This window comes from Eublepharis macularius, chromosome 5, assembly GCF_028583425.1.
Source record: "Eublepharis macularius isolate TG4126 chromosome 5, MPM_Emac_v1.0, whole genome shotgun sequence".
NCBI classification, from domain to species: Eukaryota; Metazoa; Chordata; class Lepidosauria; order Squamata; family Eublepharidae; genus Eublepharis; species Eublepharis macularius.
This window is the reverse complement of record NC_072794.1, coordinates 19,337,184-19,362,375: the sequence shown is the minus strand read 5'-3', so window position 1 is coordinate 19,362,375 and position 25,192 is coordinate 19,337,184. Positions and strand designations below refer to the sequence as shown.

Below are 25,192 nucleotides of genomic sequence, written 5' to 3'. Positions count from 1 at the left end.
TGAAAAAGATGAGCTATAAATGAAGAAAACAAATCCTTTACAGCCCAAATACCCCTTGATAGATCTATTCTTTTTCTTTTATGAATTGGTCCGGTCACCTTGAAAGGCCTTTGAGATGCTGACCAACTATTACCATGTCTTGAGGTAGCAAGTTACACAAGTTTCTGTCTAAAACCATCACGTGCAAAGTGAGTATTCGCTGAGATTCCCCGAAAGGATCTTTGCTATTTACACACAAGCATGAAAACAGTAAATGCGATTCTTGCACTCTCTTGGTTCAGAGACGCCCTCGAGTGGGGGCTTCGTTTGTTGCAGGGAAGATCTGATTCGCTGCAGGTGTTGGGTACAAACCATGGCAACCTACCTCTGAATATTGCTAAAGGCTGATCGGTGAAGGACGGCTGCTGTCTTTCTACCCTGCTAGCAGGCTTCTAGCTGGAGCGTCTGGCTGCTCATTGCTGGAGACAGGATGCTAGGCTAGAGGGGCATTCTTGATCTGATCCAGCAAGGCTCTTCTGCTGTTTATCGTTAATGGCAAGCAGAGAAATTCAGAGGATGGATCTATGAATCGGCTATCAAGGCAAATTAAGCCTCCATGTTCAGAGGCAGTGTACATCTGAATAATAATTGCTGGGGGGAAACGTCTGGGAACACCAGCTCTTTTCACTGCCAACTTGTGAACTTGCCAAAGGTAACCAGGCAGGCCACTGGAACTAAACGGACCCTTTGTTTGATCCGGCAAGGCTCACCTTCTGTCCTTTCGAAAGCCAGTCAACAAAGTTATTTCACATTGAGGTGAGCATCCGTTGCAAGGCACGTTTTGATTCTGTAATCCTCTTTTGCGGGGCTGTCTGTCTCGTCCACAGATGCCGAGCTTACATGGGGAGTCCAGCCATCCGCTCTGCTCTCCAACCTCTGGAGGGTGTGCATCAGGGATTGCAACTGCCCTGCCTGCCGGTGACTCATCAAGGTGATCTGCGTCTCCAGCTGGCGCACCTGGGCTTCTTGTTTCCTCCGGGCATTCTGGTAAGCAAGGACCAGGGCACTGCAGAGAGAAAGGAATCTGCTGAATTGGGATAGAAACAAGGTGGAAGGCAGAACTCCAGGGTTCTCACACCAGCTCAGAAAGTGTTAGCAAGCCCGTGGTAATCTCTGACAGCAAATTGGATGGCTCCTCTACAGGGCACCAAACCGGGGATACATTCAAGGTTTTCTGAATATTGGGGGGGGGGGACTTACCTGGATCCTCACATATGTAGAAATACATTACTCTGTAAATTAAAAAGAAGATCCTCCACTCTGATAGTATGGGGAGGAGTTAGCATGCTCATTACCTTCTAGGAATCCTGGAATGTTGAAGGCATCTATGTGTAAGTTATAGAAAAAAAGAAGAGAAGATGAAACTTGACTTCCTCAAGCTTCTAAGAGGTTCTAGGATCCCAGAGAAGGAGATCTGAGAAAAGGGGAAATTTCTCAGATATTTATCCACACTGTAAATCCTTGTAGTAAGTCCAAATGCTTTCCACTAATGGACGTTCTATGCCAAAACAAAGTGTACAATGTTGAGGGCCACAGGATGTTGTTGAGGGCTGCACAGCAGAATGTTGAGGGCCACGGGATGTTGAGGGCAGCACTGCAGAATGTTGAGGGCCACAGGATGTTGAGGGCAGCACCATACAATATTGAGGGTAGCTGACCATCAGATAAAAGGAAAAGAAACTAACAGGGCAATCCTCTCTGGAGTTACTTTAGCCTAAGCCTACTGATATCATACGCTTAGACTGGAGTTACTCAGCAGAGGATGGTACTGTAGAGAATGGAAGGAAAGTTGAGCTGCTCAGATCCAGTGTGCTGTAGTGGTAAGAGTGTCAGACTTAGGATCTGGGAGACCCAAGTTCAAATCCCTACTCTGTCATGAAAGCATGCTGGTGACCTTGGGCCAGTCACACCCTCTCAAGTCTAGCCTGTGAGGATAAAATGGAGGAGAAGGATGTAAGCCACTTTGCGTCCCCATTGAGGAGAAAAGTGGGGTATGGATAAATAACGATAATGATACTAATAATAATAAATAATCCTTAAGAGGTTACTATATCCTGGAAGGACAGATCTGAGTTGGGAGAAATTTATTCCCCTCCACTCTGAACTCCCAACATTCTAAGTTTAAATAACAAACGTGATCTTGAATTTGCATCTAGCCAATTCGTTCAATTTAACTCTTAGGAAGGTTTTTGCTTTGCTTAGAATGCAACTCCTGCCAGAAATGCCCTAAATAGCCCCTTTGACCTCTAATTCTGTTTCTACTGTTAGTCTGTAGTAGCAAAATCGAAAAGAGTCCAGTAGCACCTTTAAGACTAACCAACCTTACTGTAGCATAAGCTTTCGAGAATCACAGTTCTCTGACACATCTGACGAAGAGAACTGTGGTTCTCGAAAGCTTATGCTACAGTAAGGTTGGTTAGTCTTAAAGGTGCTACTGGACTCTTTTCGATTTTGTTTCCACTGTGCGTGTGTCGTGGAAGATAAATCTCAAGCAATATGCCCTGATTCCAGTTTTTTGCTTTCAGACTTGTTTCAACTCTTGTTGATGTGGCTTTGGGGCCTCTTTCAGAGGATATGGGGGAGAGGTAATGGCTCATGGAGCATGGCTATTAGCCACAATGGCTGGATGGAACCTCCATGTTCGTAGGCAGTCTACCTCTGAATGCCAGTTGCTGGGGTAGGGACAAGAATCTAGGGGTCATGCCCTGCTCGTAGACCTTTCAGGGGCATCTGGTGGGAAGTAAGCAGGACAAGATGGCCCATTGGCCTGATCCATCAAGGGCTCTTCGCATTCTTAGATGCGGCTTCCCGGCATTACCTGTGTGCTTTGAAAAAATCCCTTGTGAGTTCCATCGGTTGTATCTCTTGGGTCTTGCAATCTTCGAGTTTCTCCTCCAGCTCTCCAAGAAGGGACTGGATTTGATTGTTCAGTTCCCTGTTCCTGTCATTTATGCAGAAGGAAAATGAAACAGGATCACATTTTCTGCATTTATAGTCCGCCTTTCTCAATGAGATTCACACGCAGAACCAATAGAAAGGAGCATGGAATGGGTGGAAGGAGCAGATCATAACCTGCGCTCCTGCAATTGCATGGTTTGATACAACACGAGTCTTAGAAACGGAGTTCATTAGCCTGCTCTGTTTTTGTCACAAGAACCCTTTTTTACCTGCCCAAGATTTCAAGAGGACATAGCTTAATATACAACCAATACATATCACATAGGTGTGTACATGTAACATTCTCTCTCAGCAGTAAAAATAAACTTTTCTTTGGGAAACATGGATATTTCCCTTTCATTTATTATGTGTGCGTGTGTGCATATGTGCCGTCAAGTGGAAACAGACTTATGGCGACCCCAGCAAGGGGTTTTTAAGGCGAGAGAGAAGTGCCCTTGGTTTGCCATTGCCTTCCTCTGCAGAGTCTTCCTTAGCGGTCGCCCATCCATGCACTGACCTGGCTTAGCTTCTGATATCTGACAAGATCGGGCTATGCCATGCTGCCTTCAGGCAACCCACCTGAAACTAGATTTACTGTCATGTAACAAAGAATGGGTAACCCTCATAGTAAGAGCCCCGTGGCGCAGAGTGGTAAGCTGCAGTACTGCAGCCCAAGCTCTGCTCATGACCTGAGTTCGATCCCGGCGGAAGCTGGGTTCAGGTAGCCGGCTCAAAGTTGACTCAGCCTTCCATCCTTCAGAGGTCGGTAAAATGAGTGCCCAGTTTCCTGGGGCTAAAGTGTAGATGACTGGAGAAGGCAATGACAAACCACCCTGTAATAAAAAGTCTGCCAAGAAAATGTCATGATGCGACATCCCCCCATGGGTCAGTAATGACTTGGTGCTTGCACAGGGGACTACCTTGACCTTTACCATACCATAACCCTCTTAGCTTGCAGTAGAACAAAAAGCTTAAAGACCAACAAGATTTCCAGGCTGTCTACCCTGAAAATCCTGCATTGCCCTCAAATCTTGCAATACATCTGCTAGCCATTAGGGTGCCGCAAGACTCCTGGTCAGAGTTATCACAACAGGCTCACACGGCAGCCCCTTTGGAGGCTGTTTCTCCTTGTAGAGATAGCCAAGAAAATCAGGTTAGGATTTTATGCATCTGGATGCAATATGTTGCTAGGGAGAATCTGTGGTCTTGAGGTCCAGAGTACATAAAAATCCCATTAGTAGTCCAATTTGTGCATGATTTTTTGGCTTGTGAGCTGTCTTGGGTGTCTTTGCACAAAACACCAGCCTGGAATAAATTCTGCAGTTTGCATTTTAACCAGTGTCCTCTATATTTTTATGGAGAATATAGCACATCAGAACTTGACTTGAAATCCAACAAAACTGAAAACATGAATCTACGATGGGAACATAGGAAGCGGTGTTATCCTGACTTGCACCCCTGGCCATCATATAAATCCACATGTTACAAAGACTTCATCCTCCCACCCCACCCCTCTTAGCTGCCCCAGATCCTGTCAACTAGAAGAGCTCTGGGAGTTCCACGCTTGTAACTTTATTCCTCAGTGTGTGTGGATCCACATTGGGATTGGGGCCACAGCACATGGGGTGGAGTGGCTGAAGCCTTCCTCTGTCCTATTTTTCTTTCTTTTTTTCTTTTTTGGTCTTTTTCCTTTTTAAAATTTTTTAAAATTTTTATTATGAGAAAGTTAAAAGATAGAGCAAAAGAAAGAAAGTAAAACATAACAAAAATACAGCTACGGAGGAGAGCCAACAATGGCCTACATCAACCTAACAAGTAAAAAAAACAGTAAAAAGCATAATAAGCATATTGTTACTCCATTACAGTTTTTCACCTACAACACTTCCTCCTTTATTATCAGTCAGCTTGTGGTCTAATTAATATCTTTTTTCGCTATCTCATCTTGATATCCCAGATCCTTATTCTTAAAAGTCAAAACCACAAATCATGAATTCATTTTTCTTCATCTCTCACAGATAGTCCATAAAGGGTTTCCAATTTGCATTGAATATAGTATTTTGTTGCTAATTAACACTGTAAGTTTGGCCATCTCAACTAAGTCCATCCTCTGTACCATTTTCCCAACCTGAAATGTCGCTATTTGCCCCATGGGGAAAATGTGCAAGTACTGATGGGCTACATATAAGTTTCTCCAACGCTGCAAACAGTCGCCCTTCGGGGCTGTTTCAGGACAAGAAAATTGCACAGGGAGGGAAGGTGTAAGTCCCTCTCCCTGTGTGCTGGAGTTCTGATCCGAATCAAGCTTGAACATGCCTGGGAATTAAGTTCTGAGCATGGAATATTCAGACCACATTTGTCAACTGGACATGATGACTTTCTAACGGGAATTAACTCTTGCTGTGCCTATTTTGGAGGCTCTCAGGTCACAGATCTTTAACGGATGTTGAACCCAGGACTTTCTGCATGCAGAACAGAAGCTTCACCACTAAACTCTGCATAGCTCTGGATTGTTGCTCATGAACCTGATGCAGATTCAGACCAGAGATGGGCACAAACAGAAAAAAAACCTGAACATGATGTTTGTTGTTCGTTGCCATCCACGAACAGGGACTCACGAACAACCGCGAATGTGGGCCTGTTCACAAACATGTTCATGGTTGACTGTTCGTGGGGGCCAGGCCAGAAGGCTCTCCTCCAGCCATCATCCAAGTCAAGATCCCTACTGCACCACTTCCAGAAACCTGACCTGAGCAGGCAGCAGGAAAGGTACCAATAATAAATAATAGCTTGGCCCAGAGCCTGGCAGCAGCCCTGGAACTTGAAGGGGTAGCTCCCTACCCCACCACACACAAAGAAAATTCAAGCTCCAATGCACTCTCTCTATCAAAATGCCTACACCAACTGTCTCTCCCTGTCCACTGTCTGCAAAACCAGAGCCTCCCTTGTAACAAATTTGGAGCTCCACACTTGAAAGGAAGACCTGCCTATCAAGCTAAATTGGCCTTAGATTGGGGTTTCCAGGGCAACAGCAGGAGTTCAGAAAGAGTTCAGACAATCCCTGCCTAAGTTGCCAAGGGAATTGATTGCAGGTGCCAGACTGTCTGGCTTGACGAACAGCAACGAACGAGGCTTGCAACAACCACCTGTTCATTTAGAATGGGGCCTCACGAACAGCTTGTTCACGAACAGCAGATTGGGCTGTTCGTGACTTTTTTTTGTTCGTATTGCTGTTCATGCCTATCTCTAATTCAGACCACAGGAGTGTTGTCTCCTTTGAGTGACAGTGGATCTTCAAGGCTGCAGGCATAAAAAGGTCTTTTCTATAATCTGCTGCCTAAAGTCCTTGAACTGGAGATGGTGGAGACTGAACTTGGGACCTTTTGCATGTATTCATGTGCTTTGTTACTAAGCTATGGTCTCTGGGATTGAACTCTATTGCATTAGTACAGAAATGCTGGGGACTTCAACACAGAAAGCAGGTGCTCTACCCACTGAGCAACCAGTCCTTCGCAAGCCTCATCTTCCTTGCTGGTTTTGACATATGGTTTAAGCGAAACAATGATCAGATTTGATCCAGTCTGGTGGATGAATTTGGCTGGGGAGCTAGAAAAGGCAATTGGAGAGGACACAGCGCCTGCTTCAGGTCAGGGAAGGGATTGCACTTACCGAGCCAAAGTATCGAGAAGTTCCGACATCTGTGCCGCAGGGTCTGTAACAGGTTGTCTTCCACCAGCATCCTGAGCTAAACGGACATGGGTCCCTTTGGAGATACATATGGGAACGTAGTCCTAAGAATTATGAAAGAGGAAAAAAGGAAAGCAGAGGCTTGGTAGCTGAGAAGTTGCAAAAATTAATTCACTTCCCGCTGATGGGCTTCCCTGGTCATCAGAGGGAACAGGATGTGGGGCAAGATGACTTTTGGCCTGATCCAACAGGGCTCTGCTAAGTTTCTTAGAAGCTATTTGTGGAATTGGGTTCCAATACTCTAGATTTTGGGGGACATGACACTTCTTCGCTATGGAGGCCTTAGGAATTCTCTGTTTGGTTTGGTGCTTTTATTTCCAGATTATGTACACCACACCTCTCCATTTCTCCTGTTTGTCTGCACCTCATCTGCTCCTGACATTAGCCATAGGCATGCATGTATAAATTGATAAAACACTGCAAGAAAGCAAGCTGGCTATAATAACCGCATACAGATTCTTTAGGGGTAGTATTTTACCCATCCATAAAAACATTGTACAAAATAAACATAGTCAATGTGCTTTGCCACAGTGTTTTTCTTAATGTGCATCATGATATAGACAGGGGAAAGATGCAAAGGAATCTAATGGACTGCCTCTCCGTGCATCCTCCTTTCTGTCCCAACAGGGGTAGCCTGTTGCAGGGTTCTTTTAGTGGTGGCTCCAACACTTTGGAATGAACTACAACTGGAAGCCTCTTTTTCCCCTCCCTGCCTTTTTAATAATAATAACAACAACAAAAACAACAACAACAACATTCGATTTATATACCGCCCTTCAGGACAACTTAATGCCCACTCAGAGCGGTTTACAAAGTATGCCATTATTATCCCCACAGCAAAAGACCCTGTGAGTTGGGTGGGGCTGAGAGAGCTCCAGAGAACTGTGACTAGCCCGAGGTCACCCAGCTGGCTTCAAGCGGAGGAGTGGGGAATCAAACCCAGCTCTCCAGCTTAGAGTCCCACGCTCTTAACCACTACACCAAACTGGCTCTTTAGAAGAGCTTTGGTTAGTTTTTGATGTACTTTGTAGGGGCTGCTTTACTTTGAGATGCTGTATTTATTTATTAAAATATTTCTACCCCACCTTTCTTCAAGGATTCAAGGTGGCTTAAATAGCAACTCCAGGTTACAAAAGAAGTTTTTAAAAACTTATTCAACTATTACACAATCCCAAGTAGCTGCTGCTGTCCATGATTCTCTATACCATCAAAAGTAGCCTTTTATTAGCCTCCCACGAAAAATAAAATGGGCCTGTGGAAATAACAACAACAACAACAACAACAACAACATTCGATTTATATACCGCCCTTCAGGACAACTTAATGCCCACTCAGAGCGGTTTACAAAGTATGCCATTATTATCCCCATAACAAAACACTCTATGAGGTAGGTAGGGCTGAGAGAGCTCCAGAGAGCTGTGACTGGCCCAAGGTCACCCAGCTGGCTTCAAGTGGAGGAGTGGGGAATCAAACCCGGTTCTCCAGATTAGAGTCCCGCGCTCTTAACCACTACACCAAACTGGCTCTCATCAAAATAGCCACCTCTATGGGAATGTTGTTCCAAATCTGTGTGTGATTTTAAGCTTTTGCCGAGTTTACTGTGTAGGTACACTTGCTGATGTTATCAGTGGGCTTTTGAGACACATCTGCCACATCTGGGGCAAAGAAAAGTGGTCTAGATTTTTTAAATTAAGTAAACTGGGAGCTGCAGCACTCTGCACATGCTCCAGTTCCAGGACTTTAGAAACTCTGCTACTTAAACTGGAATTCGAGAGGAGCAGAATACTGGAACGGGAAAGGAACAGAATCTATACACCCCCATTATAAAATAATCCAGAGAGAAATGGAGGATCTTTGAGAAATGCTGAACGTTTTGGAAATGCAAATATTTAGTTTCATGGAGATGGTCACTTCATTGTGCCCGTGAAAGAAATGATCACTTCCCAGATCCTTACCCTTAGATTGCTGTCTTCGTCACTGCTACCGCTGCTGCTATCAGAAGACCTCGATTTCTGTTCTTGGCTCTTCTCCCAGTCCCCTTGCAGGATCTCTATGATCAACAAGCAAGCAGCCTCCTGGGCCTTGGAGGTGTATGTCCGGAGTTCCAGGCCTTGCTTCTCCTTCTCCATTAAATGCAGCCTGATATTTAAGTCAGCCAAAGCTTCCTGGGATTCAATTGGCAGCAAAAAGGGATAACTGATCAAAGACGTTTCAGTCAATTGATCGCAAGGTTAATGAGTCAATTAATGAATTAGTCACACGGACTGTGTGAACTGGCCAATGACAAAAAACAGTTCTGAAAAAGGACGGGGGAGGGAGGGATTCCCCGGGGCCGATCCGCACACTACAAAGTCTTCCTGTCCCCGGCAGGTCCACCACGGGACCTGTCAACAGATGTGGAAGTTCTATGCTCGCAACTTAATTTGCAACTTGCGATTAATTGGGCTTGCACTTGCCAGGAAAGTAAGTTCTAAGCACAGAATTCAATGAGCATCTCTGTTAACAAGGACCCGTGGGGACATGAGGATGTTGTAATGTATGAAACGACCCCTAGCAAAACTGGAATTTAAGGGAAGTGGAATGCAGAATTCTGGAACAAAAGGAATAGGGTGGGGGAATCCATTCCTCCCTACCTCAAAAGGAAGTAGGCTGCCGTCAAGATCTCCTATCCTTTGGTGACTTAGGGAGCCACGCCCCACTCATATCCCATTCTCGCTTACCCTGGTAGCCTGCAATTCTTGTACCAGATGCAGCTTGTCCATCTTCGGATGGGTAGTGTCTGTGGGAAGAACACCGTGCAAAGCTCTCTGCACCTCTGCCACTTTGGCTCCAATCCCTGCATTGATTCTAGCTGCTGCAGAGTCAGCCCCAGGAGGTGTCCGTTGCGTGGGGAGCTTCAGAGAGGCCTGTTCTGCCTTCAGGCGCCTGATGTAATCTTGCAAAACCTCCTTTCTGTCCTCCTCCAAATCCCTTGGCTCCAGGGAGCTGCAACGAGAACTCTTTCCAAGTTGGGATCTTTCGCTAATGGAGAAACCTTCTCACCAGAGAAAATTTGCAAGAAATCAAGAGTGCCTGGCATACTTCTTCACTATGGTTCCCCATCACCTTATTCTGATAGTAAGCCACGTGCAGTTTCCCACAGATTTCAGCTCCTTTGCATCTTTCTTCCTCCCTCTTCCATAAAACAAAACATAAAAGCAACCTGGATGCAACTGTGCACAAGGCCGCCCGGAGTTTCTTTTTGTGTGGTGTGTTACCGATATGCACTTGTGCTGTCGCCTCTCAATAAAACCCGACACAAAAGAATCTTGATGCAACGGTACGTTAAGACTGAGCGTGTATACATCAATTAAGACTGCCGAACATCCCACTTCACCCCTGCAATGGTGATGCGATGGTGAGATGCTTCTGTGTGCATACATATGAACACCCAAAGAATTCTTTTTGTGCAATGTGTCAGTACTTGCTTGCTCCAAAGAAAATACTTTCAACACTAAACACACAAATCAACGTTTAACATTCCTCATGAGAGGCACAAAGATATTCCAAATCCTCATTCTAGCCACACTTTGGAGAGACTTCCCAGCTTCGAACCCAGACTGCAAGGGACTTGGACTTCGGATTGACCCTTTTGGGGATCTCCCCCAGTTCTTGTCCCAATCCTACCGCATTTTGCATTTTACCTCCCCAGCTTCTCAATTAAGGACAACCCACCCCTGACACCTTCGCCATTTAGTACCTCTGTTTGAAATTGGAGCACTTGGGTTCTTCACGGTTCACATTGCATCTTTTCCATGACCTTAAAGCTTCGTCCATCACCATCTTCATCTCATGGTAGGTACTGCCAGGGTTATCCGGGTCTGGGGGAGGGAGAACAGGTCAGTCACTGCAGCATTGCTGGAAGGGAAGGGGCTTCAGAGTTCTATGGGCATGACATGGAGGGGGAGGGTTGGGAAAGCTGCGCATTGCAGAGGAGACGATCATTTTCATGCAGGCTGAAATGACCTTTTTGCACCCAGCTTTGCATCCCATCATCTTCTGAACAGGAAGAAGTTCCAGCACAACTTTATTTATAAATCAGGGCTCCACACAGTTTAGACTATTAACTGTTCAAAAACTTTCTGATCGTTTAAAAAGTGCCCCTCCCCAATTCCCGAGGGAGCAGATTGTAAAAAAGAAAGAATTGGCAGCCCCCATTTTACACGAAGGCATTCTGTCTGTAGCTATCGGGAATGTTTCCCTCCCCCATGATGGCTAGGTCAGTCCATCAGTAGGAATGATTGATTTAAAATGTTTTGATGGATTGGAGAGGTACACCTAATTAATCAGGTAGAAGTTTTTTTTTTCTTTAAAGAGCTGCTGAACGCAAACACTTCAGCAGCAAGAGAGAAGAGCCAAAAGAGGGACCCTGTCTCTCTTTCATGATGGAGAGAATGCCTCTTTCCAGGTTGGCTGGGGGCTGCAGGTGAGCTTCCTATTTAGAGTCTCTGGGCACAAGAAAGTGCTGCAGGAACCAAAGGTTGGAAAACGACCAATCAGGCCCTCCAAATGTCCTAATCGCCACCCCTCAACCACACCAATCACCAAAGTTAGGTAAGGAAGTACTGGAGGCATGAGGGCACTCATGGCACTCATCACACTGGGAAGTGTGAACTGCCCTGGAACAAGCCGAGGGATCTCTGAGGCATTACTATTGCCAATGACGAGATTAAGCCAAGTGGCCCCTGAGACACTGAGGTTGTTGCTTTGCTTGGTCCAGCCACCAGGGGGCCATTAAGGAAGTGGCCCACTGGGACATTTCCCAGTAAGTTAAATGGTCAGTCTGTCCCTGTGTGATGGATAATTAATAATAATAATACTGATAATGATAACGACAACAACATTTGATTTATATACCACCCTGCAGGACAACTTAACGCCCACTCAGAGCGGTTTACAAAGTGTGTTATTATCACCCTCACGACAATCACCCTGGGAGGTGGGTCGGGCTGGCTCCAAGCAGAGAAGTGGGGAATCAAACCTGGCTCTCCAGATTAGAGTCCTGCCGCTCTTAACCACTACACCAACCTGGATCCAATGGGTTGTACCCTACCACAGTGGTGCCTTTTCTGAGATCTCCTGTACTGCAGGAAGATGCTGCTGCCCGGGGTCTGAGGCGCAGCCCCCAGACTTGCCGGGAGGAGGGGACAGGAGACAGCCGGGAGACAGCTGCCCAGCCACCCCAACAGACATCCAGGGCCAGAACCTGCCAGCACCCAAGGGAGGGAAAGAAGTACCCAAGCCTCAGAGGATTAGAAGGGACAGGTGGAAGCCAGCTAGCCCCACCCTCCAGTGGGAGGCTAGGAGCCCAGGCAGGGAGAGTGAGGACAACCAGGAGGGAACCAGAACAGAGGGCGAAGGCACAGGAAGCAGGGATAGCCAGCCAGCAGCAAACCAGCCAGCAACCTTACCAGCAGTAGAGGGAAGGCAATCAAGGCATCACAGGGCCATGCCCCAACCTGCAGGCAGGCTAGAGGGGATTAGCCAGAGCCAGGTGAGACTGGGAGACAAGCAGCCACAAGTGGGGCTGCTTGGGACAATTAGCAGAGAAGGCCCAGCAGCCGGCAAAGGAGGAGCAGGTGTGGTTGCTCAGAGCAGCCAGCAAAGCAACCACAGGTGGGGCTGCCTAAGACAGCCAGGGCCCTGGCTAGAGGGCTGGGGGTGTGGTTGGCAGGTGGAACTGGGGATGGGAAAAGGGATATAAGGGAAGTTCTCCCACAAGGGGTGGTGGTGAATTAGGAGCAGGATGTGGGAGAAGGAGGATGGTGGGCTGTTTAGGAGAGAGATGGAAGGAGGAAAAGGGAGAGAAGGAGAGAGAAAATGACAAGCAAGGAGGAAGAGAGGAAGGTGAAGGCTTTGGGAAGCTGGAGGCAGGAGGAAGCAGCCAGGAGTCTGCCAGGTTGAGCAGGCCTGCGAGTGGATTGAGAGGGAGCGAGGGTGAGGTATACCTCCCTCCTTCCATAGAGCAAGGTCCTGCACAATCCCTGATGGCTTTCCAGAGTCAAAGTCAGGTGCACCGGCGTACAGCACCATGGCACCCACGGTAGGACCTAACAGCTGCCATTAACTAAACAGAGTGAGAGGATAAAACCCATCTGATTCAATGAGAATGAGTACATGAGGGCAATACTGAGTCCCCAGCATCCTTGAGGGCTGACCTGTTTGGGAGACACCTCCTTTCTTTGCTGATTCCTTCCAGGGATGCTGCTGTGCTACAGTCAGTGACCAGAGCACCTCATAAGCCTCCAAGCACCGTTCACTGACAGATCCAAGAGACAGAAGAGAAGAAAACGTTACATATACTGTACTCACTCTGCTGTCTTTCTCTGAAAGGAGAAGGGGTGGAAATTACTGCTTGGGGAGTCATATGCCGGCTCCCAGCTCTGAGCCCGGGAGCAGATCAGCACTAGACCCTCACCTGTACTGCACAGCCAAGCGGAGGGCGGTGGTATCAGACTCTCGGCGGCCCAACAGCATGCTAAGGTGTTCCGAGTCACTCTTGCATTCCTGCAGCGTGGCTGAAAGGAGCTGGTTGAGACATTTCAGCTTCTCGATGAATCTGAGGGCGAGAAAGCGGACCCACATGGCCTGTTGCCAATGAGGCCGTTAAAACCGAAGAAACCACCAACTGAAACTCTTGGGATCTTCAGCATGCAAAGGAGGGTTTTTTTTACGAAGCCATGTCCCTGTTGGCTAAGAGATGGTCAATAGTAGCTTTTTGCACATGCAAAGGGAAGTTGCTGTACACTAAACCAGAGCATTGTTTCCTCCCGAATAGAGTATTGTTCTGACAATCCTTCTAACTGGAGATGGCAAGGATTCATCCAGGGACCTTCCACATGCAAAGCATTCAGGGACTCCGCCACTGAGCCACGCTACCAACTGTGATCTTGCCCCGAATCTTTCCCCTATTTAGGAAATGAAATGACTCTGTGTTGCAGTGAGGAGGGGGGGGGGTTACATGTGAGCATTGACTATGAAAGTAGTGGGACAGCCTTACCCATGTTGCTGCTGGGTTTGGGCTTCTGTGTCTTTTGTGTGGGTCTCCATTGGCCATGGGACCTGTTGGGGGAAGAGGCAGCAGATGGGTTGGGCGCTGGAGGCACCCTGAATACAGCGGATGAAATTCTGGGCGGCAGCTAATGGGTCCTGCAGGGAAACGAGACATAATTCTGTTACATGTATACCCTCTCCTTATCCGTCGGGATTCATCCGCTTGCAATATTTAGGAATACCTTCCCAATTGATTCCAAATGATTTTTAACTAGAGCCAGAGATCTAAAGCTCAACCTAGCTGCTACATTTTAACACAGGTGGGAACATGGGTGTCCATCCTGACTTGTTGCCACATGGAACAGGATAGCTTACCTCGTCTTTCCCAGGACACACAGAACCAGAAAGGTGCAAACAGGACCGCCCCAGCGCCTATTTCTGCTGGTGAAAATGGGGCAGAAGGGAACCAGAAGCCCCTCCTCCTTCCACACAGCATCCCAGTGCCAAACGGAACAATGGAGCATTGCTAAGGTAAGATACCCTGTTCTTCTGTGTGTCAGTGAATCCAGATGGGACCTCAATTCCTGATCCATGTAAGATGTAACATCTAGTTTGAGCCTAAAGTTGAAATCCAGTTACTGGATCATGAAGGATAGAGCAAAGAGGAAAAGAGGAAGCCAGCCAAGGAGCAACAGATAGAGGCTGTCAACCAGCAAATCTGCAACTTCTTTCTGTTTTCTTCTACACAGACGCAACACACGTGCACAAACCTCCAGTGCTTACCTGAAACCTCCACGTCTCTCCTTCCTGAACAGGGCTGGTAAATCCACCTGCAAGATTCTCAGCCTTACAGAGAGAGTCCTGCAGCTCTTTGACCTGCGGTGACACAGGATGAGCACGTCACACAGTTGCTGTTTCTACACCCTGCCCTATCAAGTCGATTCAAGAGAGGCTGAAGAAAGTCCTGCATCACACAGTGCAAAATTAGGTTACGCAACTCACTGTCACAAGAGGTAGCCACTGGCTTGGTTGGCTTCAAGAGAGGATTAGACACATTTATGGAGGAGAAGAGGTGTGCGCTGATGGCTGTTAGCCTTGATAGCCAAATGGAACTTCTGCCTTCACCTCGTATGCAAAGTTAATGAATTAATTGCCTAAAATGCATACATCTAATTGAATGAGGCTGCAACAGGGGTGAAAATAAGCCAGTATGGGATGGTTCAGCAAGACAGTGGCCAGATACCTCTCATCTTCTGTTCCATCCCCTCAATACAGACACTATTGGTAAGAAATTTAAGCGACTTTCACCCCTGAACTGTAATCTTCTGCATACTTACCTGAATGCCTATTCCATTGAAATGAGTGATTAATTTCTGAATAAACATACAGAAGATTGCATTGTTTAATTTCTTTAACTAGGTGATGACAGGCCAATGATAAAGACACGGCTCAGCGGTAGAGCGCCTGAACAAAGGCCCAGGTTCAGTCCCCAGAATCTCTCTCTGAAGGCTCTCAGGAGCTAGGAAAGACCTTTCTCTGTCCATCTACACATTACGAAGTCCTCGTGTTTGCTGGGGAACAACACAAGGACTTCATAGCATGCAGCGTGATGTGAGTTTTGCAGTCCATCTCTGTTTTGGCCTCTGCAAAACTTCCTGGTGGAGCTGCTATCGGCTCTGTTGCGAGATTTACATTTTTTAGAACCAATAAAGGTTATGCAGGGCAATTTGCAGACAAAAATACAGGGAGGGGGGCAGCCTACAGCTGCTTCTCCCTGCCTGTTTTGGTCCCAAACAGAAAACGGCCGGTGTGCATTTGCAAGGCACAAAACTCTCACCACACAGTAGATACCAAGTCCTCGTGTTACTCCCCAACACACACAATGACTGTAATGTGTCAATGGCAGCTGGGAACCTGGAGAGCTGTTGCCAGTCAGAGGCAGATGGACCAGTGGCTGAACTCTGCATAAGGTAGCTTCAAACACCAGAAACTCTGATTGTTGCTTCTGTGGGTTTCTCTGTAGTCACCTTTCTCTGAAGCTTGTCCCGCTCTTCTTGGTACGTGCAGAGGGTGGTCTTCGATGTGCTAAGCGCCTCCTCTTTCCCTTCCAGAGCTACCCTTAGGGCCGCGTTCCTCTGTTCATAAAGGGCGATTTCTCTCTTGTACCTGCTCATCTCGTCGGGTGGGAGTCCAGCCACAGATGCTTCCGCTTCACTGTACTGCTGGGGGGACAGGTCCTTGTCATCTCCTTGGAACTTCCTCAGGCTTTGTTCCAGGCTCTGGCAGATACACAAATTGGTATCAAACGCGGGAACATATTCATATGGAGCAAATTGAAGTGTGACTGTGCGAGTGCCTGGGAAGCTGGAAGGGGAACATGTGAAATGAGGTGCACTTGAGCGTCCCTAGGTAATTCGTAACATGTATTTCCACCCTGAGCGGAGCATATGTAAGAATGTTAGAAGAGAGCCACTGATCTGACTTCCCCAGCATCCTGTTTCCAATGGTGGCCAGCCAGACATGCCTAGGAAGTCCACAAGCAGGGCACGGAAGAAACAGCCTCCCTCCCCACACCCCTGCCAGTGGTAAACTATCTCTGAATACGGAATGAATAGGGAGGCTTCATTGAGCTATAAATGAGCCTCTCCTCCACGGATCTGTCTAATCCTCTTTTTTTTTTATTTTTTTATTTTATTAATTTTTCAAACCTAAAAAAACCCCACCATCTAAACCACATACATAACATACAATATTACACATAAGAATAAAGAAGTGAGCATATAATACAACAAAAAAGATTAAATAAGAAAAGGAAGAAAAATGAGAGAGGTTTGTGAAATGAGGTTTGTGAAAACATCACATCAAGGTCAGCAAATTATCACTTCCGGGCCAGCAGAAGGCAACTTCCGGGTCAGCAGAAGGTCCATCCCCTATTGCCTAGAAAACTGATCGGCGCCAGGCTGTCTGCAGTGACGAACCAAAAAAAAAAAAGAACCAAACGAACCAGCCTAAAATGGGCTCTGACGAACCATCAGTTCGCAAACCACGAACCGGCCCGGTTTGTCACAAACTTTGGTTCATATTTCGGTTCCTGCCCATCTCTACTCTCAAGTCATAGTTGACTTACAGCAACCCCTGGCAGGTTTTCATGGCAAGAGACTAACAGAGGTGGTTTGCTATTGCCTGTCAGGGCAGTTTGTCCCTTAGCTATCTTCTTTTTGACATAGAAAGACTTCAATACAGTTCTTCCTCAGCATTTCAGCAACCATGAAATGGATTTCATTGGGGCAATTATTTAATTTCGAAAACCATTCATGGCCTGCTTTCCCCAAATCGTTCAATGAGGTGAGCTATTTTTTTTTTTTTAAATGTTTTAATTATTTGAAGAGAAAAGAAATTTTAAAAAATAAAATAAGCCTTGTACACAATAGAAACAATAGAGAAATCTACTCATAAGCATCCATAAAAGGTTTCCAAATATTTAAAAATAAGGCCATCCACATTTGTCTATATGCCATACATTAGATAATGTTATAAGATCCTACATCCATTGAATTATGGGAGGTGGGCATTTGTCTCTTCAGTGTTGTAATATAAATCTTTTAGCTACAATAAGTGCACGGAGGGTCCATTTTTGTTGACCAGCGGTTACATTCCAAGTTATAGGCAGGTAGTTTAAAAGTATATAAACATCCCCCCAAATTAAAGGGTATTCTAATACAAAATTAATATGAGTAATAACTTCCTCCAATAAGGTTAGCTATGACAAATGAAGCATCTGAAGAAGTCACCCAATCAACTAAACTAGGATAGATAAAGGACAGAAACATCATACACAAGAACAAATAAGGCATGGAACGGCGACATAAAACAGCAGAACAGCATTGTAAGAACAACAGTCAGTGAGGTGGTTAAGAGTACCGGAAGACCTAGGTTCAGCCCCCAAAGCACACAGGCCAGTCACTTTCTCTCTCTTTCAGACAAAATTACCTCAGAGAGCAGCTGTGAAGATAAAATAGAGGACAGGAGGACAATGTGGGCTACTCCATAGGAAGGGATGAAAGTGTGACAGACAGACAGACAGACAGACAGACAGACAGACAGACAGACAGACAGATGAAGCAAATTTACCCACAAACAGATCAACTTGAGGCAAAACCCAGAAGAACCTCCCCCCTCGCACACATCATCCAAGAAAGTGGAACAAAAGTGACATTAGATTGCCCACCTCAGCCACCCGGGCATATCCCTCCAGCTCAGCTTCTGCACTTGGGATACGGTTCCGATAGGACAAAACAGTATTCTCGAGAGAAGTCATAGCCTTATGGACATCAAGGAAGAGGTCACCATTGCCTAGAACATGGGAGAGTGGGGAGATTTTTTAAATATTGGTGCTGATGAATGAGGGAAGAGTTTCGCTCCCAGGTACATTGGCACACCACAGACAAAATGTCACTATAATTTAATGTGAGCTGTGAGAGCTCCAGAAAACTCACACAGATAAGTCCCACCAGATTACTACACCTCCCAGATAGAGAGAATCTCACAGAGGAACAAAGTTGAGGGCTAATTCATATGTTACGAAGTCGTCATCTCTACCAATGTGTAAGGCCAACTGATGTGACCTGACCATTGTGGTGTAGGGGCTAGAGTGATGGGCTAGGATCTTTCTTGACTACCCAGGTTCGATTCCCCACTCTTCCATGGAAGCTCACTGGGTTACCTCGGGTCAGTCACACACACTCAGCCTTTTCTACCGCACAGGGCTGTTGTGAGGAAAAAATGGAAGCGAGAATGATGTATGCCACTTTTTAGGTCTCCACTGGGGAGAAAGGTGGGATAATAAAATGAAGTTAAAAAAATGTGATCTGGAAGTTAGACGCTTGGAACATAATTTCCAGGTATGTGTGGGCCTGAGTCAAGTCATGTGTAGCTATCAGTACATGTGTGTTCCCACAACAGGGCAAATAGCAGCTCCCCAGCACTGTTTAATATAGAAAAAATGGCACAGGAGGAGGTTTAAACCCCCTCTCCCTATGAGCCCTGGTCCCAAACCAAATTGGGTTTACATACGCTTGGGAATTAATTTATGCGTACAAAAACTTCCAAAGGATGTCACATTGACAAGTCCCATGGTAGCCACATAGGGGACATGAAGATTTTGAAATGTGAATCATAACAGTGGGGTGTACAATGTACCCTAATGCACCTGAGAGTGTTCAGTGAACTCTATTACACAACAGAGTTCCATTCGGGGCTTTCTTCCTCCCAGAATGACAAGAAAGGTGAAAATGTGAGACAGGAGCCATTCTCAAATGTGTACAATTTGCAGTGTGGGGAGGGAGTAGATGATGGCTGGATGCACATCTAATAAAAAATATAGGAACATTGAAATTCATTTTTCAAGCCTTCGCTCTGCTATCGATTAATTTTATAAACTTGATCCAAGCACCTATTTTTTTTTCTTTTCACACATGCAAAGGAACAAGTGCTTTCGGTGGCACATTAGGGAACCATATCTAACTTCAGATACAGCAAGCCCTTCTTACCTTCCTGAACGTGGACCGGAGGTGGCAGAGTCATGACCAAGTCTGCAAAAGGCTGAGGGCGCCGGGGGAGGCTCATCGTGTATTCTGAGCCCAGGTCAGAAAAATCCTCATCCTCTCTGGGAACAAGGAGAGTTATTTGAACAAATCAGCCTCTGACTTCAGGGATTTTCTTCCCAATCTCAGAGCTAAACTACATGAGACAAATTACATAGGGATGTTCAAGTGAAGGGAGATGCAATGTTAGCTGGGAAGCATAGTTTGAATTTCACATCTCTCTACAGAGTTGACTAGATTGTTCCTCAGAGGGTTTGTTAATAATCGACAGAGCCTTTAGGGAGGCAAATTAACAAATCCTCTGAGGAGTGATCTTTGCCGGCTCTGTAGAGAGAGGTGAAATTCAAACTACGCTTCCTGGCTAACATTGCGTCTCCCTTCACTTAAGCATCCTTGTGTAATTCGTCTTGGGTAGTTTAGCTCTCAATCAAGTGCTGCCTTCTCCAAGGGAGAGATAACTTTGATTTAATGCAATCTACAAGAATCACCAGTCTAGTCACAGACTTAAGAGTATGAAATACTAAAAATTTTGGAAGAGTTAAGGGACAACTAATCCAGAGTCTGCCCTCTTGCTAATGAAAACAAGATGTGTCCTGCAGGATCAGAACAAATTCCATCTAGTCCAGCATCCTGTTTCCAACAGTGTCCACAACCTCAGCATAAAGAAAATTGCCACCCACTTCTTTTATCCTGCATATGTTACACAGCAGTAGTTTGCCTCTATACATGGAGATTCCAGCAAGCACTCACAGACCTTTCTATGAAATGCTTCATAGGATCAGGCCAAGGTCCACTAGAACTACCATTCTTTGCAAGGATCTGAGCAAAGAGCAGGCCCCAAATGGTTCACCTTGAATTTGCCTGTGGTCTGCCTTCTCTCTGCCCCAGGGCCTCCATTTTATTCTAAAATGAAAATGCTAATCCAGGCCAATTGAGTGGGGTTTAGGACCACAGTAGCACATCTCTGTTTTAATTAGGGTAAATAAAGAGGTGCCCTAACTTGGATGGCCCAGGCTAGCCCGATCTCATCAGATCTCGGAAGCTAAGCAGGATTGGCCCTGGTTAGTACTTGGATGGGAGACCACCAAGGAAGTCAAGTCTCTACACAGAGACAGGAAATGGTAAACCACCTCTGAACATCTCTTGCACTGAAAACTCTGTGGGGTCACCATATGTCAGCTGCATCTTGATGGGAAAAAAATTAGGCAACAAGCAAACGACCAGCTTCTCTCACAAGTAAGTCCCCCTCCCATCCCACTTGCTGAGTGAGGTTCATAATAGTGAAAACTGCTGCTTCCCTTGTTCCCGACTCTTATAACAGACTTGGAATGGAACAGCAAGTTTTGAGTCCAATAGCACCTTAAAGACCAACAAGATTTTCAGGGCATAAGCTTTTGAGAGTCAAAGCTCCCTTCATCAGACAGGAGGATAGGTATATGACAAAGGGAACTTTGACTTTGGACAGCACATACCCTGAAAATCTTGTTCTCTAAGGTGCCACTGGACTTGAATCTTCCTATCCTACCACAGACCAACATGGCTACCCACTTGAAACTATCTTCAGGGTTAGAATAGGAAGCAATTGGAGGAGAAGACCATAAAAAGCCAAGGTGAGGGGAAGACTAGAAGGCCATTAAAGATGGTAGAATGGGAAAGATGGACAGATCTGACCCACATTGGGACATGAAGCCCCATAAGAATGCACAAGTGCTTGTGGGCATTTCACTGGTGCGAATGCAAGAGAACTCGCTGATGGACTGACCACTCTGCTAATTATTTTGGGAAATGGTGTGTCCCTGTGTGTGCTTTGCTTACATTTCTCTGCTTCAGGTATCAAAGTGCATAGGCTGGCACTGGGGAGGAAGACTTCAGATCCAAGAGATCAAAGGGAGGATAGGTGATCCCAGGGGAAAATGAGGCATGCAGCAGGCGGGACTTACCTGGCCTTCTGTTGCTGCAGGTGTTCGATTTTGCCATGGAGGCTGGCAATAGTAAGCAGCAGCTCCGTGATTCTCTGTTCGTAGCGCAGCATTTCCTCCCCGTCTGAGGCCTTTTCTTTGAATCTCTCGTCCGCAGGCTCCATGTCCCCCTTGTGACCATAAAGGAATAAGAGGACCACAGAGCACCTCAGAGCCTTTGTGCGGGTCGGTGGAGAACTAGCGATGGACCTGTGGTTCCGAGCGCAGTGATCCACCAATGGCCAGTGCAATTGTGGTTGGTGCATATTTGTTATAGCTCCTAGGTGTTATATGGTTACTGCAGTCCCGAACTCCCGACCTCAAGCGATCCGCCGGCCTCAGGTTCCCGTGGTTAGACTGGGATTACAGGCGCGCGCCACCACGCCCAGCTGTGAGTGGTGGCGCGCGCCTGTAATCCCAGTCTAACCACGGGAGGCTGAGGCCGGCGGATCGCTTGAGGTCGGGAGTTCGGCAATGCAGTCAGCATATAACGTCAGAAGACGACTGTATCGGTGAGCTGAAAGGGCCCAGGAGAAGTGGCCCGGCTCATACTTGCGGAGCGCGAAAAGCTCCAAGGGTCATAAGGATAGCTCCTAGGTGACCAGTCCTGTGTTAGGAGGATTCTGGGGTAATTGCCTAGGAAGCCTAAAAAATTTCTTCAGTGGGATCTGAGGGGTTAGGATGTGGTCACCTGATAACTGGGAATGGTGTTTTTTAGACCCACCAGGAGTTTCGTCAGTGGGAACGAAGGAGATGGTCTCTCAAAAGTTCCTGGGTCATAATATTAGAACAGATTAAAAGCCTGTGGTGTAGATGGGCTTGTAGAAAGACAAAAAGAGTCCAGTAGCACCTTTAAGACTAAACAATTTTATTGTAGCATAAGCTTTCGAGAATGGCTAACTCCTCTGGATGTAGAAAGACAGGCACTCTCAGGAATATCAGGCAGCAGGCCAAATCACTCATTTCATTGAACCAACTCCTACTAATGTGGGGATGAGGGTACCAATAGACTGGAAATACCAGCCTGGCCTGCTCTTGTGCCTTAAACTGCTGTCTGATCTACAGAAGCTCGCTGGTGAAGCTTTCTCACGTGGTTATAAAAATTATCACCAGCTTGTTGCTACAGGCAACGGCTGATAAAAGACGCAGCAACAGGGCTGACTAAAAAGCCAGCAACCTTTTACAGTAAACAGGCAAACTTGGAAGTTCCACAGAATTCTTCTCTGGTCAACTTTCCACTTGGCCTACTGGTGAACGGTCTGACTTAAAACCTTATGTTAAGCCACAGCTAAGAGAACTGGCTCTTCAAAAAGTTAATGCGCACTGGTAAAGTCACCCGGAGAGCTGGTGGCACAGAAAGCATGCCAAAGAATTCCAAGTCAGCCCAGCACATGCACATGCCCTGGCTGCTTATGCCAGTTGCCTGGAGTGACTGACCCACCCCAGCCCGTCTCAATTATTTTGGGAATGATCAGTCAGTTTTGAGTAAGCAAAGGAAACAGGAGCAAACATAACGCTTTCCTGTTTTCTGCAGTCACAGTGGATTGTCGGCATCCGTCAATTCTCTCTGCGCCAAGATAACTCTGCCCTTCCCCAACTGAGAGCCAAACTACAAGTGATGCCGGACACTAGTTGGACACTTGTCAGCTTCTCTCAAGTTTTGATGGGAAATGTAGGCATCCTGGTCTTTCAGCTGGGCTCTCCGACTGCTGTCCAATGGACTTTTCAACTGTCACTTGTCCAACATTCCGCCAAGCTGCCTACATTTCCCATCAAAACTTGAGGGAAGCTGGCAAGTGTCCAACCTGTGTCAGGCGTCACTTGTAGTTTGGCTCTAATTCTTTGGAAGCCAAGGAGGAACGAGCAAAAGGTTGTAAAGAATCTCTGGGGCATGACCCTCTGGGATTGTAGGAAGAGTCTGGAGACAGTGGGGAAACATGAGCTGAAGTTGCTGGTCCTTGCCATGGTTAAAAATGACATCAGTAGCCACAAAGATGGAGGCAAACAGCTTCTTCTGGCCTCAGCTTCACCCACTTTTGCCATCCCCTGATCCAGGAAGGTATGGTGAGGAATCCATTTTCTTAAGAAGAACCCCACTGGATGACCAAAAGTTCATCTGGCCCACAACCCTGTTCTAACAAAGATTAACCAAATATTTCAGGGATACCCTTAAGCAGAGCAGGAAGAAAACAGCCCACTCCCCCCCCCCCAGCATCCAGTATTCAAAGGTAAACTGTCTCTAAACATGGAGGTTACATTTAGATCTCAGACCTTAAAATTAAACCAAAGGGTAAGAAATTCAGCTAAGAGGTGACCCAAAGGCTTAGCCATATGCATCTGTGGCAGCTGCTACCCTTAAAGGGTCATCTGAAAGATTAATCAGTTTATTGTTACATTAATTTTCATAGTCTTAGAACTCGTTTTGAAGGATGCCCGAAGTGTTGAGCAAGATGGATAGAAAGACCCTCACGTGGAGACCTGATGTGATGTACTGGTTACAGTGTTGTACTAGGATCTGGGAAATCCAGGTTCAAATCCCCACTCTGCCATATAAGCTTGCTGGGTGACCTTCGGCCAGTCACACACTCTCAGCCTAACCCACCTCACAGGGATGTTGTGAGAATAGAATGGAAGAGAGGAGAACAATGCAATATTAGCCACTTTGGAGAAAGGTGGGCTATAATTTATAGCCTATAAATGAAATAAATACATATTTTTACATGGTGGGGAGAACCCTAAAATAGAGGAAAGTTGTAAAAATGTGTAGATTGGGGCCACAATTGTCACCACTTGTCCCCTCCTCCGGTAAGACAGTGGCATAGGACAAGGAGAGCCATTGTAGTGTAGTCGCTAGAGTGATGGACTAAGATCTAGGCAACTCAGGTTTCTCTGGCTGTGAAAGCTTTTGACAATACAGCTCAGGTTTGATTCGCCGTTCTGGGTGAGTCTGGGCCAGTCACAATTTATTCAATTTATTCAAACTTTCAGCCCAACCTACCTCACTGGGTTTGTTGTGAGGTAAAAAATGGAGAACAGTGTAAGCATTTTGGGTCCCAGTTGGGGAGAAAAGTGGAGTATACATGAAGCAAAATAAATGAAGGATCAGGTGTGGTTTCTGTTTATGGACCTTAAAGTAGGTGTGGAGGTGAAGTTGCCAGCCTCCAGGTAGTGGCTGGAGATCTCTTGGAATTACAACTGGTCTCCAGGCCACAGAGATCAGTTCACGTGGAGAAAATGGCTACTTTGGGGGGTGGACTCTATGGAATTATGCCATGCCAAGGTCCTTTCCCTCCCCAAACCCCACTTTCTCCAGGTTTCACTCCCCAGATCTCCAGGAATTTCCCAACTTGAAGCTGGCAACTCTAGGTGAAGGAAAATGACCAAGGCGATATCACAAATTCAGAGGCATCAAGACGGCAACCCCCACCCCGAGACCCAATAAATAAATAACACAAATAACCCCCCTGCTTACCTCCTCCATTCCTGCTTCTTGTGCCTCCCCTCAGTGCCTAAAACGTGGCAACCTAGCCCAGGCCAGTAACAACAGTGTCGACTGAGATTCCAGTGCTGTTGGTCCTTTCCTTTTCCTGCAGCCACACACATTTCCTGTCCTCAGCTGAAAAGGAAAGGGCTGTACTAGTGATCTTTTGTGTGGTCCCCTCCATGCACACTTGTTTCTAGAATTGCAAATTCAAATCAGGAAAAGAGCAAAGGAACAAATCTGGAGACGGAAAAAGTTTTGTTTGAATAGGATCAGTTTGCAGCTTACAAACTCCTTATGTCCTTCATGGATCACCACGGGGCCTCTCAATTAGACGTACTCTGGGGATTCCATGCTTGGAATTTACTTGCTAGGTGCAGAGGGTCCTGATTCGCACG

General features: G+C 46.3%; 1 protein-coding gene across 1 annotated transcript; it reads right to left on the bottom strand.

The window, feature by feature from the left end:
• Positions 1–212: 212 nt before the first annotated feature.
• Positions 213–24,846, bottom strand: USHBP1 (USH1 protein network component harmonin binding protein 1). The gene is made up of 15 exons (XM_054980317.1): positions 24,786–24,846; positions 21,296–21,444; positions 19,302–19,417; positions 17,981–18,105; positions 15,780–16,031; positions 14,536–14,628; positions 13,760–13,908; positions 13,178–13,318; positions 12,918–13,018; positions 10,460–10,580; positions 9,441–9,705; positions 8,676–8,885; positions 6,643–6,764; positions 2,858–2,980; positions 213–1,045 (listed from the first exon to the last, which is right to left on the bottom strand). The coding sequence occupies exons 1-15, from the start codon at positions 24,792–24,794 to the stop codon at positions 781–783; spliced, it is 2,241 nt and encodes a 746-aa protein (XP_054836292.1). The 5' UTR covers positions 24,795–24,846; the 3' UTR covers positions 213–780.
• Between the last annotated feature and the right edge of the window lie 346 nt (positions 24,847–25,192).

Coding starts and splice junctions, on each gene's coding strand:
- USHBP1 (XM_054980317.1), bottom strand. Junction 13,909..14,535: donor GAGAGACGTGGAGGTTTCAG/GTAAGCACTGGA, acceptor GTTTCCCTGCAG/GACCCATTAGCTGCCGCCCA. Junction 13,319..13,759: donor CAAACCCAGCAGCAACATGG/GTAAGGCTGTCC, acceptor TCTCGCCCTCAG/ATTCATCGAGAAGCTGAAAT.